The sequence below is a fragment of the Rhinopithecus bieti genome, unplaced genomic scaffold (genome assembly GCF_001698545.2).
Source record: "Rhinopithecus bieti isolate Rb0 unplaced genomic scaffold, ASM169854v2 scaffold_6904, whole genome shotgun sequence".
Classification (NCBI taxonomy): domain Eukaryota; kingdom Metazoa; phylum Chordata; class Mammalia; order Primates; family Cercopithecidae; genus Rhinopithecus; species Rhinopithecus bieti.
The window spans coordinates 287,979-307,013 of record NW_016805192.1 but is presented as its reverse complement, the minus strand read 5'-3'; the positions used below and the strand labels follow the sequence as shown (position 1 = coordinate 307,013).

Below are 19,035 nucleotides of genomic sequence, written 5' to 3'. Positions count from 1 at the left end.
GCATGTTTGGGCACTGTGGACATTAAGGCTGGTGGCCACACATTAGCAAGGTGGAGGTCCCCTCTTGGGATAAGCACCACTTTTATTTTTAAAGCTGCATCCCCATTTCATGCTGCTGGCAGCATTTCTCTTCAGATGAATCCCTTGCAATTTATCACATTAATACATTCGGAGCTGTTTTTCATGATAAAGCTTCCTTACGAGCATTACCACTAATTAATACACAAAATGGACCGGCACAACTTAATAATTTGGTAATGTTTTTCAAGGTTTTCTTAAAGATGATGCTTTACAAGTCAAGACCCGAACTTGCCTGGGTCATGACCTCTTTGCAGTGTTTGGAGTCTTGTTAAACAAGAAGAAAAGCAAAACATAAATTAGCGTCTCCATTATAAGTTGCTGTACATTTCCCAATCTTTCAACACTTTGAAGAGCATAGTCACTGTTAATGTAAGAACATCTCATGAGGAAACTGGCAGTGATTTTAAAAGTCCGGCTTTCTGGAATGAGTAAGAAGCTTCTTCCTCAGTGCCACTCTTCTAGGGCCAGCATTGTCCTTTGTGAGAGAGGAGCAAGATGAGGAAGTTTGCATTATGGACTATGGGACATTAAAAAGCTAAGGAGAAAGAGAAGTAACAGTTACCTTTAATCATACTGAGGTATCGGCATGTGTGGCCTTTGGCATCTGTTAGTCTTTAGGACTGTGTTCCCAAGTTTGCAATTGGAATTTAGTGTTAAAAAAAATAAGTATAAAAGCGCCACTTTTTGTTATAGTAAAAACATATGTCTTTACTCAATTGCAATTACTGCAACACCCCAGCTTTTATTGTTATTTTGCCCTTGGACTTACGTATTTCTGTTCCTCTGTCTTAGAATGTCCTTCCCCTTCATCTTCCTAATCAACCTACTCATTCCTTAAGACTCAACTCATGTATCATCTCCTCCAGAAAAAGCTTTCTCTGCCACGTGTTTCTTCCCTCTACCTGACATCCTTGTGTGTAATACCTCCACCTTTCCATATTGTTTTTTTTTTTTTTTTTTTTTTTTTTTTTTTCTTTTGGACAGAGTGCTTGCTCTGTCGCCCGGCTGGGAGTGCAGTGGCTGGATCTCAGGCTCGACTGCAAGCCCTCCGCCTCTCCAGTGTCACGCCCATGTCGTCCTGCCTCAGCGCTCCAGAGTAGAAACAGGAATAGCTGGCGCAGGACAGCGCGCGCACGCGCCCAGCTAGGCTCCGTATGGTGTTCTAGTAGAACGGGGTTTCACCCGGTTAGCCGAGGAGTCTCGATGTCTCCTGACCTCGTGATCCCGCGCGTCTCGCCTCCCGCCAAAGTGCTGGATTACAGCTTGAGCCACCGGCGCCCGCCTCCATATTGTTTTAATTATCTCAATTATCTCTTTTGTATCTGTCTTTCTGTGAAAGGTCTGTTGCATATTCATCTAGGAACTTGGTAAATGTCTGATAATAAGCATTTGATTTTTGCCTACTTGGTTCCTGAAATAATAATAATGATTGCCCTTTAATCTGAATACTCACAGGTGTACTTCTATCTCATATTCTTTGCACAGTCATCTGTTAAGCTAATGGCTAATTGTACCAGAGGGTCTCAGCTTTGTTCCTTTGATCTGCATTGGCTTGTGGTGGTACATTGCCCATTCTTGGCACAGCAGGTGGATAAAAACAATGAGTAACATTGAGAAAGGCTGACGTGTCTTATTGACAGTAGTGGTATAATGTTTACCAAACCCAAATTGAAATTGTTTTGGTTTCTTAAAATCTTTTCCCGATAGCACATTTATTTTAATATTCTGAATTTCTAAGATCTGTGTATAAGTTCAATGATTAGTCTTTACTGAAGACTTATCTATGGACTGAGTGTATATTATAAATCTAGTGACATAAGTTTAAAACTCATTCCTCTTCCATTTTCCAAGTAAACTTTTTTAGTAATGTGTTTTTCTTTGTAAAGAGAGGCAGTATATGATTTGGGTCTGGATCCGGTTTCCAGTCTTGGCTCCATCATGTATTGGTTATTTGACCTTGAACACAAATGACTTACATCTGTGAGACTCAATAGCTTCGTCAGTAAAATGGGGATAGTAAGGGGATAGTACTAGTACTGCATTTTCGTGAGTATAATGAACATTAATTGAGAGACTGATCTGGAGAGATGCCATACTGCAAAAGAGGATTAAGCGGAGTTCTCCCTATTAAATGGCGAGATACCCAGAAACATTACCCTGTTGACTCCAGTATGCTGGCAACGAGGCTTTATACTCTTTGGGAAGGAGACTGGAAGATTCTTCTCTGGGAAGAATGTACACATACTGACCTTTGAGGGATCCCCAGTAGTCAGCCAAGTCTTACCTAATCATCCTATAGTGAAGCTCCTGGACACAGAATTTCCAGTCATAGTTTAGCTCGTTTTTTTTTTTCTTTTTTTTTTTTTTTTTGAGACAGAGTCTCACTCTGTCGCCCAAGCCGGAGTGCAGTGGCACGATCTTGGCTCACTGGGTTCACGCCGTTCTGCTGCCTCAGCCTCTCGAGTAGCTGGGACTATAGGCGCCTGCCACCATGCCTGGCTAATTTTTTTTGTATTTTTAGTAGAGACGGGGTTTCACCCTGTTAGCCAGGACGGTCTCCATCTCCTGACCTTGTGATCTGCCCGCCTCGGCCTCCCGAAGTGCTGGGATTACAGGTGTGAGCCACTGCGCCCGGCCCATAGTTTAGCTCTTAAATATGAATAGCTATCCAGCAATCACCAGACACTTTCAGGAAAGCCTCCTGTAAACAAATTGGAAAAGGGGGCAAGTCATAGGAAACAGACAAAACAAAGAACAGAAGAAAACATCATTTTTGCATTCTATAATATTCACAGGTTTGTTTTTTGAGATGGAGTCTCACTTTGTCACCCAGGCAGGAGTGCAGTGGTGCCATCTCGGCTCACTCCAGCCTCAGCCTCCTGGGCTCAAGCAATCTTCTCACCTCAGGCTCCCAAGTAGCTGGGACTACAGGCATTTGCCACCACACCTGGCTAATTTTGGTATTTTTGTCAAGACGAGGTTTCACCATGTTACCCATACAGGTCTCAAATTCCTGGACTCAAGCGATCTGTCCATCTGGGCCTCCCAAAGTGCTAGGATTACAGGTGTGAGCCACTGGCCTCAGAGATTTAAAACAAGATATTGTATTTTAATTGCACAGGATGCAATTTAAAAAGAAAACATTCAGAAAACAAGAAGAGCTCTTAGAACTGAAAAATAAGTTAGTTTAAAGGTTGGAAGACAAAGTTGATACTAACCTGAAAAGTATTAGAAAGAGAAAGAAATAAAAACTAAGAGTAAAAAAATAAGAAAATTAGAAGATTAGTCCTAGAGGATCAATATCCAACTAAGAGGTTCCCAGTGGGTGATACAGAGAAAATGAATGGGAGGAAGTCTCCAGGAGACATATTTCCTAGAATTAAATGATTGGAATTTCCAGTTTAGAAAGAAGGTATCTAGTGCCAACAAAATGAGTATAGAAAGAACCATCTTAGGATATGTAGTTTTCAAATTGCAGAACATAGGGATGAAGAAAAGATTCTGAAAGTTTTGTATTAAAAAGGTTAGAAACAAAAGATCAAAGATCAGATAGCATTTGTCTTTTAGCCTTCAGTGCCTTCAAAATTGCAAAAAAAAATTATTTCTAACCTTTTTATTTATTTATTTTTTGAGATAGTTTCGTTCTTGTTGCCCAGGCTGGAGTGCAATGGTGTGATCTCGGCTCACTGCAACCTCTGATTCTTGAGTTCAAGCATTCTCCTACCTCAGCCTCCCAAGTAGCTGGGATTACAGGACAGCTAATTTTGTATTTTTAGTAGAGATGGGGTTTCACCATGTTGGTCAGGCTGGTCTCAAACTCCTGACCTCAGGTGATCACCTGCCGCGGCCTCCCACAGCATTGGAATCACAGGCATGAGCCAGCGCACCCAGCTTCTAACCTTATTTTTTACAACTAGACAAACTATTAAGACAAAGGATACAATATTAAGGCTAGAATAAAGGTATTTCCAGACATGCAAGGTCTTTAAAATTTTACCGGCTGGGCGCAGTGGCTCAAGCCTGTAATCCCAGCACTTTGGAAGGCCGAGACGGGCGGATCACGAGGTCAGGAGATCGAAACCATCCTGGCTAACCCAGTGAAACCCCGTTCTCTACTAAAAAATACAAAAAACTAGCAGGGCGAGGTGGCGGGCGCCTGGAGTCCCAGCTACTCAGGAGGCTGAGGCAGGAGAATGGTGTAAACCCGGGAGGCGGAGCTTGCGGTGAGCTGAGATCCGGCCACTGCACTCCAGCCTGGGCGACAGAGCGAGACTCCGTCTCAAAAAAAAATAAAATTTTACCTCCCTCTCACTCTTTCTCAGGAAGCTTTTGGGTATATGCAGCACAGACAAGGGGATAGATGAGGAAAAGGAAGGCTAGGATACAGGGAATCTAACAGAGGAGAGAGGAAAGCTCCAGAACTTCAGCAGTGCCCCAGGCCTAGAGAGTCACCACTTCAGATTGAACTGTGAACACAGAGGACTCCTGGAGGGGAATTTCTTCAAGAACACAACTTTAAACTATGTAATGTGTTTGAATATACTGAAAGGAGACTTGTGATTGTGTTTAGAGACAAACTTGTGGTAAGCACCTGGTAAACTAAGCGAAGGGGAAAAAGGCAATTAACTCCAGTAAAACAAAATGTTGTCCAAGAAAGGAAAATTTAATAGTACTCTGCGTGGCCTAACTGTAAACCACATTTGTATAAACATAATAAATACTGAATATAGATTTAACTAAAGACTGAAATAACTATATTGGAAAGACGTAAAAAGGGGCATGTGGTGGGGGAGGGGGGTAGTGCAAAATTAATAACAAATCCTCATCTTCTATGGTAGGAATTTAAAGCTGAAAACGGGCCAGGCACGGTGGCTCACGCCTGTAATCCCAGCACTTTGGGAGGCCGAGGTGGGCAGATCATGAGGTCAGGAGATGGAGACCATCCTGGCTAACATGGTGAAACCCCATCTCTACTAAAAAAAATACAAAAAATTAGCTGGGTGTGGTGGCGGGCGCCTGTGGTCCCAGCTACTTGGGAGGCTGAGGCGGGAGAATGGCGTGAACCCGGGAGGCCGAGCTTGCAGTGAGCCAAGATCGCACCACTGCACTCCAGCCTGGGCAGCAGAGCGAGACTCCATCTCAAAAAAAAAAAAAACATAAAGCTGAAAACAGAAATCTAAAACTAGTAATGTAACCTTATTATTTAAAGATAAGGAAGTAAATATAAGGAGAAAAGCTAAGAGAATTGAAAATGGTTGCCTTTGAAGAAAGGGAACTGAGAATGGTAGCATAAGCCTGGCATAGTTTTTAAACTTTTTTTTTTTTTAATATTTCAGGGTTAAAAGTAAAAATGAAAAATATTAAATGTGACAATTATGGAAAGCACTTTAGCCCATGCCTTTTACAGTTCAGTGTTGCATAAATGTAAACTATTATTACCCTGTTCCTTCTGAAAAGTGTACTAAAGCCTTGTAAAGCCAGCGCCACATACTTTTTATTCATTTCATCTTTTTTCCCCATTTCCCACCATACATGTGCCATGTTGGCTCTAAGGAAGGAATTACATACGTACATGTCAGTATCTTTCCATTTGGTTTGTGTATCTTCCTGATTTACTAATCCCTTGTTTTATTCATGTGAATGAGAAGGAGCTGTTCACATGTTGCCACTTTCTGAATCATGTTGGTACCTTTTTTCAGGATTTTCAGGAAAATCCTGAATTGTTTTCTTCTCTTTTGCCAGTCATTTGCATTTGCAAGATTAAATAAATGGCTTTTGCAAATTGTGTTCAAGCTTACTCTAGTTTCCTAATTAGTCTTATGTACATTTTAACACATTTTCTCCCTATGATCAGGGCCGCAAGCTTCTTATCATTGGGACCACTAGCCGCAAAGATGTCCTTCAGGAGATGGAAATGCTTAATGCTTTCAGCACCACCATCCACGTGCCCAACATTGCCACAGGAGAGCAGCTGTTGGAAGCTTTGGAGGTGAAAATGAGTCAATGGATTGCACACTGTTTATAAGAAAGGAATTGAGGCTGAAATAAGTGGTACCACATTATACCTGGTGTTTCGTTTTTATGCTAATCCAGAACATGGGGCCCGGGGATATTACAGGTTGTGTATCCCTTATCCAAAATGCCTGGGACTAGGCCAGGCACGGTGGCTCATGCCTGTAATCCCAGCACTTTGGGAGGCCAGGGCAGGTGGATCACTTGAGGTCAGAAGTTCGAGACCAGCCTGGCCAACATGGTGAAACCCTGTCTCTACTAAAAATACAAAAATAAGCCGGGCATGGTGGCGGGCGCCTGTAGTCCCAGCTACTCAGGAGGCTGAAGCAGGAGAATTGCTTGAACCTGGGAGGCGGAGCTTGCAGTGAGCCAAGATTGTGCCACTGCACTCCAGTCTGGGCGAGAGAGCAAGACTCTGTCTAACAACAAAAAATGCCTAGGACCAGAAGTGTTTCAGATTTCAGATTTTTTCAGATTTTGGAATACTGCATTATATTTAGGTTGAGCATCTCTAATCTGGAAATCTGAAATGCTTCAGTGAGCATTTCCTTTGAATGTCATGTTGGCACTCAAAAAGTTTCCGATTTTGGAGCATTTTAGATTTCAGATTTTTGGATTAGGGATACTCAACCTGAACCTCCAGTTGTTTTCAGGAATTAGAGGAGAAAGATGAGTATACATGACAGTGAATTAATTTCCCATTCCTCAATGTAGGCAGCTACAAACTGCCAGGAATTAATTGCTCTGTATCCAGCATGAGTGATGTATATAGATTACTTGGACCAGAAACTTGAATGGGTGGCAGTGTGGGGGTAAGGTAATCACTGTATAGAAAAATTAACCATTCATAATGGCTTTTAGCACATTTCCTTGCATTTAATAAATTGGAACGATGATTAAAGCCTTAGAAATGTCAAAAACTACAGAAGTAAAAGGAACTTTATTAACAAGTTTAGAAATAGAAATGTTTTCTTAATTTTTTGAAAATGACAAAGTCATTTTAAAGAATATTCTTCATTTTGTTCAGCAGTGGTAGAGTCAGTAAAGCTTCTTAAAGTCCTCAAGGCCCCCAACAAAATAGAAACGTATCTATATGATAAATGTTTGAGGTTACCCATGTAGGCAGGTTTTGTGCAGGAACTAGGTAAGAGAATTAAAGGTAGTGTGCTTTGACACATACAGATTGTTCCTAGAAAAGAATGTTAAAATTTTTAATTTATATTTATTATGGATTGGAGCTATTTTTTTCCCAGCAAATATAAGTTATATGGAGGTCCATAAGAAAATGGGGTTTAGGATACCAGTTTTCACTTTCATGATTGCACCTAATGGGTTTAGGAAGGTCAGACTGGATTTTAAAGTAGAAGACAATTCTATCAACTTGAACAGTTAGGTAATTCTTATCACTCTTCTTTTAAAGGTAAATAGAATTAACCAGTGTTGATGTGTTCACTGTAAAAGTGCTTTGATTATTGTTTATTGTTTTTGTAGCTTTTGGGCAACTTCAAGGATAAGGAACGCACCACAATTTCTCAGCAAGTCAAAGGGAAGAAGGTCTGGATAGGAATCAAGAAGTTACTCATGTTGATCGAGATGTCCTTACAGGTAAGGGACTTCCTTCTCCGTATGACTCAGACAGAACAAAGCTTCAGGACACACCAAGAGGGTCCAGTATTTCCTTTGCCAAGGGTTTTAAAGTTTTGATTTTCTTATATTATTTCCAAACTTAATTTGGTAGCCTGCTTCTGAGATTGACCACTTATCAATACTTTTCAACTTCTTAAAATTCAAAAATGGAAGGAAAGATTATAAAGTTAGTTTTAATTTAGGGAGCCACTAGATCTTAGAACTAGAAAAGACTTCAGAGAGCAATTATTCTGCTGCCCCCTCATTTTGGAGATGAGGATACTGTGTGTGCCACAGGCTGTCAGTGAATTATCCAAGATCACTTCGCCAGGTTATTGATATTGATGGAGAAGGGATGGTGTTGCACCTCAAGTCAGTAGGCGACCGCACATATACCAAATGGTGTCTGGGAGACTGTTTTAAGGGACAAGTTAATTAAGTTGTGCAGTCTAGACCTGGGATCTGTATATTTGTCCCTGGCTGGGCTCCTAGAAATTTCATGCAGGCCGGGCCTGTAATCCCAGCGGATTTGGGAGGCGAGAGGGCCGGGCCTCCACGAGGATCATGAAGATCGAGACCCATCCTGGCTAACATGGTGACAACCCGTCTCCTACTAAAAAATACAAAAGCTAGGCCGGGTGAGGTGCGCGGGCGCCTGTAGTCCCAGCTACTCGGGGAGGCTGAGCGCGAGGAGAATGCGTAAACCCGGGAGGCGGAGAGCTTGCATGAGCTGAGATGCAGGCCACTGCAGCTCCAGCCGGGCAACGAGTGAGAGCTCGAGTCTCAAAAAAAAACAAAAAAAAAAAAAGAAATTTCATGCAAACTACTGTAGAGTTGAAGCATCCAGAATCATGAAGAAAACTAAGCCCCAGGCTGCTGCCTGCGCAAAGACAGATGAAACTTCTTTGGGACTTTCTCATATCTCCTGGCAACTTACCTTTCCTCTTTTTAGAACTCCACCCTTCCATATTCCCATCCTGTATCTTCTTGTCCTTATCTGACATACTAGTTAGCTGATAAGTATCTCCCTATCAAGCCCTATGAATTCAGAGACCTTGGCTCTTACTGTTGAGTCCAAAGTCCCTGGAACAGAGCCAACACATATGAGGGTGCTTAGTAAACTTTTATTACTATTATTATTATTATTATTATTATTATTATTCTGAGACAGTGTCTCGCTCTGTCTCCCAGGCTGAAATACAGTGCCATGATCACGGCTTACTGCAGTTTTGACCTCCCAGGCTCAAGCAATCCTCCTATCTCAGCCTCCCAAGCTGGGACTACCAGCATGTGCTACCATACTCAACTAATTTTTGTATTTTTTTGTAGAGACGTGGTTCACTATGTTGCCCATGCTGGTGTTGAACTCCTGAGCTCAAGTGATCCATCTGCCTCAGCCTCCCAGAGTGCTGGGATTACAGGCATGCACCACCATGCCTGGCCCTCAGTAACTTCTTTTTTTTTTTTTCTTTTGAGACAGTCTCATTCTGTTGCCCAGGCTTGAGTGCAGTGGTGTGATCTCGGCTCACTGCAACTTCCACCTCCTGGGTTCAAGGGATTCTCCTGCCTCAGCCTCCTGAGTAGCTGGGATTACAGGCGCCCATCATCACGCCCAGCTAATTTTTTGTATTTTTAGTAGAGATGGGCTTCACCATGTTGGCCAAGCTGGTCTTGATCTCCTGACCTCAGGTGATCTGCCCACCTCAGCTTCCCAAAGTGCTGGGATTACAGGCGTGAGCCACTGCACCCGGCCAGTAAACTTTTGTTGGACGAATAACTATAAATTCATTCTGGTCCTAGGTGGGCAGAGTGACTGTATTCTAGGCATCATGTGTTACTTACTGATGGTCCTGCCATTCTGCTAGTATGGGCAGTGAGTGCCAGAGGTGAAGTTTCTGTTTCAGTTACATCTGAAATAGGCTCTTAGACCAATAACACATTGGAAACATGAAGTGAATGCTTTTTAATCTTTTCTGGTAAATGTATCTGAAAATAAAATTTTTGTGGCTTTCAGAAATCTAATCTAATCTACTAAGCTTTCAGATGGACTATTTATAAGTCAATTAATTTATTTTCCATTATGAACCATAAATTAAAGTTACAGACTAACCACTTTGTTTAGACTTATTCTTGGTAAAGGTGCAAATACAGGTGTATTGGCTCTTTCTTTGAAAAAAAGATAAATCTGTCAGATTGTCAGCTCTTTTTTTTTTTTTAAAGTTTCAGTTTAATTTTTTTTTCAATAATTGCATAGAAGAAACTATGTGGATTTTTTTCCCCAGCCCTCATCCCTTTCCCTTCCTTTGATGCCTGCAGGTCAGTGATCAAGTTAATGCTTCTTATGCATGTGGGGTAGAGAGTGAGAGTGGGGCACTCAGGCCTAATCTGCAGCGACTGACATTTCATAGGCCTCTGAGTTTGAACCCCTTCATGTCAAATGGATTTCGTGCAGCTGAGTGAATTCTCTTTAGATCTGCCTTAGAGAGGCTGAGCCTAAGTGAAGAGGCATGTAGTTTTGCAGAATATAAGTCATGTTACCTCTCTGTTCACTACACGCGATTCTGTTAAAACTTGCACAGAGCTGAGGATCTGCTCTGACTGGATGTCACCTGAGGGAATAAAGTCATTTATCTAGATTACTTTTTTCCTCCCTTTCTCCTGACTTTTAATTCCATAGCTACAGGCAAGTCAGTAAGTTGTTGCTCACATATATTAAATATATTTAATGGGCAAAGAACTGCAAGTACCAACTACAACTGTGCTTCAGCCAGTTCCTTTTTTTTTTTTTTAAGAACTTGACAATTGATTCATATGTAATTCTCTTCCCAAAGAGGAAAATGTTTCTTTTGTTAGCTATTCACACTTTTCTTAGTCCTTTGTAGTCTGACCTCTTACCTTTGATACATTTGAAACTTCTGTTCAGTGTTTTCTGAGATAGAAGAAATCTTAAAAAAAAAAAAAAAAAAAAAAAAAAAAAATCCGTGGTTGGAGGGGGAGTCCAATTGCACATCTACCCACAGCTGCACTGAGCATTTGAAAGTTATTCCCGGAGGGCAGGGAGTTCCCTCTTGGGAAACAGACTCCTGCTCTGAAACATATTTTAAAAGTTAGGTGTGTTTCTTACAATGAAAATTCATCTTCAGGAATTAAAGATGTTTTTAATGATTGTTTTCTAGATAACTTCGTATCTCCTGTGGGCCTACGAGAATAAAGTATATTTAACAAGTTAGTATAAATATGAATAGAAAATGAAAACCAGTATAGGTGGTTAGTAATAACCACCTGAACCAAGCACCCGAAACAAAAGTTGCACCATTTTTTCTTAGACTCATGACAGGAGACCCAGATTCATCTAGAGATTATTTCAGGAATCAGCAGTACTCTTCATTTTTTTAGTTTTAGCACAACTTTGTTACTACAAAGAAGAAACTATATGACGGATACTGAAGCTAAGAAAAGCTATATTGTTGATTATGTAGAGTTAATAAGCTATTTTTTAGTTGTTGAATTAACCTCAACTTGGTATCTTCTACTTTGCTATGACTTTAGTAGACTTTTATACCTTCAACAGATGAATTGGGTGTCATTTGAACCCTGATGAATGGCCCTGTCCAGTCTCACAGCGATGCTTCACAGGTACCAGCACAGGGCACGCCTGGCCTAAGTGCCTATGATGGCCAGTGGACTTGGGTCTTTTGGAACCCAGTGTACGTGGTTCTGGAAAACCCCATTCACTTCCTCCAAATGATGTGATCTGCTTTGTGTAAGAATGCTGGTCAAGGAGCAGGTAACACCTACCTGGTCACATCTAGGTCACTTCAGTGACCTAGTGGAGCATTGATGAAGTGTGAAACCGAACATTGCCTTGGCATGAAGCAAGTGCAGAGTTGTTAGAAGGTACCATTAACCCATCTTCATTTCTTCTGATGTATTTAGATGGATCCTGAATACCGTGTGAGAAAATTCTTGGCCCTCTTAAGAGAAGAAGGAGCGTAAGTACACACAACATTTAATGGCCATCAACCAAACTTACCACCCTGTTAAATCCCTGTGCCTATTGTAAGAGTTGCTTTCCTAGATAAGTTTGTTTCCATTTATTTGAATTCTTCGCTGTGTTGTAGGTCCGAGAGACCAAGCAAGGAAGTTGGTTGTACTGTTGGTTTGCTCTCCCTGTCCTGCTTCGCAAAACTTCCTTGTCACAATGCAGGAAAAACTTAATGGTACATATCTATCAGAACCTGCTTTTACATGCATGGAGATGTGACCATTTTCTTTTGTGAAGTGCTCATCTAATAGCAAATGCATAGTGGGAAATGTAGGATAACCATTAAGAAGCTTTTAGTGACTTTTTTTTTTTTTTTGATAGTTTTTTACAGACCCTCATCTGGTTTTTTGTGTTTTGGTATTTCTTTTGCAGTAGCCCCCTTGATTTTGATTGAAAATGAACTATTTGAAACCCACAGTGACCAAGGGAAGTGACCAAGGTGAAGATGGCCTGGGATCTTCACTGTCTTACTCAAGATACTGGACTAAGTGGAACGTTCTCTACCTTCAACACGTGCTCACTCTGCATGATTAGTGCAATAAAACCCCCTTCCTTATGCATACTGAGATAGCTTAGTGTCTTGTGGAAGGTGTAAATTTGGTTTAGAATGCTGCGCTTACCTTCCCATGCAGGCTAAAGTGATTCCTTCTTGCTCAGTCCCTCTGTGTGGGAACCATCCAGTACTTGTGGACACTACACGTTTCAGGCTCTCTACTAGCACATCACCCCTGAAAACTCTCAGTCAGTGTAATGAATGTTGCATGACAACAATTAGCCGATTAGAAGGCAGACTTTCTACATCCAAACCTGGCTTAGTAAATTGAGGCGTGGGCCAGAGATCCTCTGACAGCTGTCCTGAGCTAACACTAAAGGTCACTGGGTATTTGGTTAAAGGTCTCCCACAAGACTGGTTATTCTCTTTGCCTGAAGAAACAAGGCATTGGATGTCTAAAATGCTGTTCTCAATCATTGTCAGAGATGTTTTCAAGTTGCAGTCAGAAGATCTTTCTTAATAGAACGTCAGATGACTACCGTGTTGGTTGTGACTTCCCCTTAGTATAACTGATTTGCTCTGTGGTAAGAGATATGCTAATTATTACCACTTAGTAGATGTTGTTAAAAACATGTGAAAAACAGGTATGGAAAAGCATACACCCCAAACAGAAAGGAGTTATTAAAGTAATTTACAAACCTCTTGGCACTAATTAGTGTCCAACTCCAAGTGGGTCAATTCCTTAATATAATATTAAGGCTTATTAGTATCACTGCTTTTTCCTTAGCTTAATGACTTACTTAGAATTTATCCTTTATTTTAATTCATCTGTACTATCTAGTGTCTAAATAAAACACTATTCTCCAGAAAAATCCATCGTTTTCTAGCCCTCTCCCTCAGTGCTTTATTGTCCGTTCCAACACATTGAACACATTTCCTTCACCCTCCACACACTTCTTCCAAAAGGAAGCACCCATTGAGTCCTTTTGAGGGCGACCTGTCTTATCACTGACTGACTTAGCAGGAATTTAATTAGGTCATATTTGGTGATGAGACTCATGGAGCGTGCCTCTCTCTCCCCATTGCTGCTTAAAATGCAAGGACAAGCGATTAGAAGCCATCCTAAGGTGCTTACACCACATGCCACCCATGAGGCTTGTGGCCACAGTGGCACTTGGGTGTGGCTCTTCTGTCATTTGTCCCCATGTGAGAAAGCAAATCATCTCCAAATCTTGCTATTTATATACTTTACTTGGAGACTTGTATGTTATATCTTCTTTGTTTTGCGTTTTCTTCCCTAGCTTATTTTGTGGCTTTTAAAGAAGTGGATTGTATTGTGAGCTCCTGTGATTCCTGGTGGCCAGTATCCTGGATTCCTCTAAGATCTTGCCTCTTGCCTCCTCATGAAAGCAGCACACATTGTGTTAACTTATGTCTCTTGTTAAATGAGCTTAATGTCTTTGTGTTTTGTCCAAAACTATATTGAAAAATATAAATATTGTTTAATGCAAATGAAGGAATGCAATAAAGAGTAAATATACTTGAAAATGTTCTGTAGACCAGTGTTTCATATAGAACCACATGGACAGCTGACAGGAATGGAGGAAGAAGGAGGGGGGCTCAGGAAAGAAACCTCTCCTTGTTTTGTTACAAGTAGCATAATGTGAGGGATGATTTTTATTTTAAAAATCTCTTAATTATTTAGAAAGTAGAGTTACTTTCCTTAGTATATTATATACTATATTGTATATTATATTATACCAGCTACTCAGGAGGCTGAGGCAGGAGAATCACTTGAACCTGGAGGCAGAACCAGAGTAGCTGGGATTACAGGCATGTGCCACCACACCCAGCTGTTTTTTGCATTTTTAGTAGAGATGGGTTTTCACCATGTTGGCCAGACTGGTCTTGAACTCCTGACCTCAAGTGATCCGCCCGCCTCAGCCTCCCTGTTCTTGGATTACAGGCATGAGCCACCGTGCCAGGCATTTTTTTTTTTTTTTTTTAGTAAGATAAGTATAAAGCATAAAGATGGTTATATATTAACTTTTTCTGATACTGTAGGTTGCAGTGAGCCGAGATCATGCCATTTGCACTCAGCCTGGGTAACAGAGCAATACTTTGTCTCAGGAAAAAGAAAAAACTCAGGTACCTAAGCCACAAACAAGGTTAGTAATAAGAGTTGTCGCTCAATTAGAGCTACTCCTTTCTGTGAAATGTACAAACCAAGGAACTTAAAGGCTCTCAGTAAGATTGCTTCACATGGTTCATTTTTGTATCCTCCATAGTTTTTTACATTTTTCTGAGCTATTAGATCTCTTAGCCTCCTAAACCTTGATCCTTAGCATTGGCTCAGGTTAGGACAGGAGGCAGCTCAGAAAATCCACAAGGCCCTGTGGGGAAGAGGCCAGCTTCAAGAACTTCCACAACGGGAGCTCCTGGGAGGAGGACCCTGAGGCCGACCTGGTCCCTGCATAGCCTTGAGAAGGCGGGTTCTTGAAGCTGCCCAAATATTCTTCAAAGCCAGTGCTGTAGAGCAGAGCGCATGAGATTACAGAATGGCCTGTGAAGAAGCAAAGGAGACCAGCTAGCTGCTGCCTTAGGTTTCTTCATCTATGGCGAATTGTTAACTGGCTATTTTTTTGTCAGAAGATGTTTTTGAGATCAAAACCTCAAAAGAGGAGGTTATTTTATTCTTTCTAAATTTGTACATCTTCACTGGGACATTTTTTTTTTCAGTGTCACACAGAAAATTGCATAATTGTGCTTAAAGTCGGAAATGTGTTTTACTTTAAGGCTGTCTTTTCATATCCTAAAATTGCAGCCTCCCCTTTAAAAGTTTCAGCAACAAGTCACAAAATCATGGAGTAGAGTGAAGTGTGTACAAAAATCAAATCCTGATCAACAGACTTGTTGAAACAGTGAGTCAGCTATAAACAACCACCCCAGCCCAAACACAGAAGGTGAAAGCAGGATTTCATTTTCCTTGCCTGACAACTTGGTCCATAGCCTCTTTAAAGAAGTGACTGGGAGGCCGGGCGCGGTGGCTCAAGCCTGTAATCCCAGCACTTTGGGAGGCTGGGATTACACGGGCGGATCATGAGGTCAGGAGATCGAGACCATCCTGGCCAATACGGTGAAACCCCATCTCTACTAAAAAATACAAAAAACTAGCCGGGCGAGGTGGTGGGCACCTGTAGTCCCAGCTACTTGGGAGGCTGAGGCAGGAGAATGGCGTAAACCCAGGGGCGGAGCTTGCAGTGAGCTGATATCTGGCCACTGCACTCCAGCCTGGGCGACAGAGCGAGACTCCGTCTCAAAAAAAAAAAAAAAAAAAAAAAAGAAGTGACTGGGGGCAGCCGGGCGCGGTGTCTCACACCTGTAATCCCAGTGCTTTGGGAGGCCGAGGCAGGAAGATCACCTGAGGTCAGGAGTTCGATGCCAGCCTGACCAACATGGTGAAACCCCATCTCTATTAAAAATACACAATTAGCCGGGCGTGGTGGCTCATGCCTGTAATCTCAGCTACTTGGGAGGCTGAGGCAGGAGAATTGCTTGAACCTGGGAGGTAGAGGTTGCAGTGAACCAAGATCATACCACTGCACTCCAGCCTGGGCAACAAGAGCAAAACTCTGTCTAAGTGACTGGGGAAGGGTGTGTATGAGAGTTCAAGAAAGCATGTAAATTGCAGAATTTATTGCAAAACGATCTAGAGTTTCTCATCAGCTGGCAAGCCGTACTGAGACTGGGTCCTGGAGATGAGCCCACAAGGGTGTGTGCTGGACGGGCACCATGGCATTAAGATGCAGCAGATAGCGCCTGTGATGGGCAAGCATCCCAAGTGGGTGAAGACAAAAGATCCAAGGAAGGATCATGTTTGAAATTTTCCCAGCATATACTCCACACAACTTCTGTCTTACTATTTTGGCAGTAACAGTGGCAGTGTAGCAGCAATGCTTAGCTGCACTGACCTCACTCGAGTGTGCAGACCAGCCACACACATGAGAACATGTCCCTACGTCCAGAGCCACCACAGGAGACAGCATTAGATAACACCAAGAATCATCTCGTCATCATGTTTCCTTGCTTTTCTGCTTTTTCCCTACCTTCTTTCCTTCCACCTTTCTTTGTACTTCATTCCCTCATCCTTGAACTGTCTCACATGCTTTCCTTCCCTTCTTTCTTCATAAAGTAATATTGCTTTGAAAGATATCTTCTCATTATGTTGTCTTTCAGATTTTTAAACAACGTCCTCTTGTGTTTAGATGTTTATAAGTATTTATACATAGGGGGAAACTACAGGTTCAAGCACAGCTATAAACTATATTCTCCTTAACCATCAAATAAGACTGGGCGGGGTGTGGTGGCTCACCCAGTAATCCCAACACTTTGGGAGGCTGAGGTGGGAGGACCCCCTGAACCCAGGAGTTTGAGACCAGTGGGCAACACAGCAAGACCCCATCTCTACAAAAGATTTGAATTACCGTGGTGGAGTGCGCCTGAGTCCTAGTTACTTGGGAGGCCGAGGAGGATCATTTAAGCCCAGGGGGTCAAGGCTGTTAAGCCATGATCATGCCACTGTACTCCTGAGTGACATAGACACTTGTCTCTTAAAAAATTAAAAACTATGATTAATTATAGGATTACAAATGGTCTTCATTAGTATGAATACAGGCCATGTAAATATTTGGCAATCTTAATTGATTGAAAAAGGACTGGCCAGACAGGGTGGCTCATGCCTGTAATCCCAACAGTTTGAGAGGCCGAGGTGGGAGGATCACTTGAGGCTAGGAGTTCAAGACCCGCCTGAGCAACGTAGCAAGACCTCATCTCTAAAAAAAAAATTTTTTAATTAGCTGGGCATGGTGACACATGGCCTATGGTCACAGCTACATGGGAGCCTGAGGTAGGAGGTCACTTGAGCCCAGGAGGTTGAGGCTGCAGTGAGCCATGATCACACCACTGCATTCCAGTCTGGGCAACAGAGCAAGATCCTATCTCAAAAAAAAAAACAAAAAGTACCCAGAATGCTGGGATAGGTAAGTTCAGGTTGAGCATCCCTAATCTAAAAATCCAAAATCTGAAGTGCTCTAAAATCTAAAACTTTTCAGCACTGACAGGATGCCACAAGTGAAAAATTCCACACCTGACCTTGTGTGACAGCAATCAAAATTCAAAATGCAGTCAAAACTGTTTCATGCACAAAATTATTAAAAATATTTTATAAAATTACCTTCAGGCTATGTCTGTAAGGTGCATATGAAACAAACGAATTTCGTGTCTAGACTAGGGTCCCATCCTCAAGATACCTCATTGTATATATGCAAATCTTCCAAAGTCTGAAACATTTCTGGTCCCAAGCATTTCAGAAAAGGTGTAGTCAACCTTCATTAGCTTTATGCAAAAGTAAAATAAAAAGTCAAAATTAAATAAAAATGACCAGACTGTAAGATGTAGAGGAGATCTGTATCCTGTACGCGTCCAGTTCGTTGTACAGCTGAAGTGTAACAGTTTTTGTGGTTTCAGCTTTTCAGGGGCTAAAGACACATCATGGGCAAAACAATGCATGAACATCTGGTGGCTATTCCTAACCTCAGGTTAGAAGTCTGAATGCAGCGCAGAGCAGCCCGCCTCCACCATAGGTGGCTCATGGCTTTATTTTCCTGGGTTTTTTTTGTTGGTTTNTCCGCCTCCCAGGTTCAAGTGATTCTCCTGCTTCAGCCTCCCAAGTAGCTGGGATATAGGCATGCACCACCACGCCCAGCTGCTAATTTTTGTATTTTTAGTAAAAACGGGCTTTCACCATGTTGGCCAGGCTGGTCTCGAACTCCTGACCTCAAGTGATTTCCCCCCCCAACCTCGGCCTCCCAAAGTGCTGGGATTACAGGCATGAGCCACCCCACCCAGCCTGTTCTCATTATTTCCCTTTGTAGTGAGGTAAGATTTGTTCCTAATTGAGGTGGATCGGGAGAAAGAGAAAGAAAAAACATTTTTGTCATTCTCTGAAATAATGTGCCGAATAAACCAAAGGTGACATTTTATGGGTAGGTCTGAAAACTAAAGGAGTGTCTGTTGTCATAAAACCAACTTGTGGTATCTCATTGTTGAGAAGGCATAACCTGTGAGCTTCCACTGGGTCCTGTGAAGCGGCAGTCTGAGAAGGTGCCCGTCCCCAGAGCATGCCCACTGGCAGGCGCTTTCTACCTAAACCCAAACCCAACTTCAAATGACACTTGCTCCAGACAGCCCCCCAGCCCAGGGCACACCCTTTCTTCTTGTCGACCAACCTACTTCTTCTACGGCTTAGCTCTCACAGTGGAGCTAGCAGGGGACGGACCATTTTCAGTCGTTTCATTTTCAATAGAGAAAATCCTATTTTCCCATTAAATGGAGTTGAAAACATGGTAAGGAGGGGATTAAGAGAGTGGCCACCCCTGCGGTCTGCTGGCCTTGGGCCACATCTTTTAGGAGTGCCTGTGACATTAATTTGTACATGGAAAATACTTGAGTCTGTGAAATGAATTAGTACCCACATTGTTGTTTTCTAAAACTGGAAATTCATTGTTAGAAGTTAACTTAGAACAAAAGAAGCCTTTAAGAATGTCCTATGGTATATCAGACCCACTGTCCATGACATGTCTGACGATCTTGCTTAGAGAAAAGAGGAAATGACCTTCACTTGGTCATTTAATTAGCTGAGGCCACTATGTTCAGAATCTCATATCCTTGACCTCCTGAGCATTAATCTGGAAACTCCACACAGTGTACAATGTATCCA

The 19,035-nt window shown here is 42.0% G+C and overlaps 1 protein-coding gene across 7 annotated transcripts in view; it reads left to right on the top strand.

The window, feature by feature from the left end:
- The window catches only part of NSF (N-ethylmaleimide sensitive factor, vesicle fusing ATPase), a 171,584-nt gene extending 157,770 nt beyond the window's left edge, over positions 1-13,814 (top strand). For 3 of the 7 annotated variants that reach the window (XM_017871609.1, XM_017871610.1, XM_017871608.1), the window contains 4 exons: positions 5,936-6,070; positions 7,585-7,698; positions 11,656-11,711; positions 11,841-11,943. In XM_017871609.1, the coding sequence (XP_017727098.1) occupies positions 5,936-6,070; positions 7,585-7,698; positions 11,656-11,711; positions 11,841-11,937 (402 nt within the window). In that variant the 3' untranslated portion in view covers positions 11,938-11,943. Of the gene's footprint in view, positions 1-5,935; positions 6,071-7,584; positions 7,699-11,655; positions 11,712-11,840; positions 12,087-12,136 lie in introns of those variants that run through there. The other 4 variants (XM_017871611.1, XM_017871606.1, XM_017871607.1 and 1 more) reach the window with 3 other exon arrangements.
- The last annotated feature ends 5,221 nt before the right edge of the window (positions 13,815-19,035 follow it).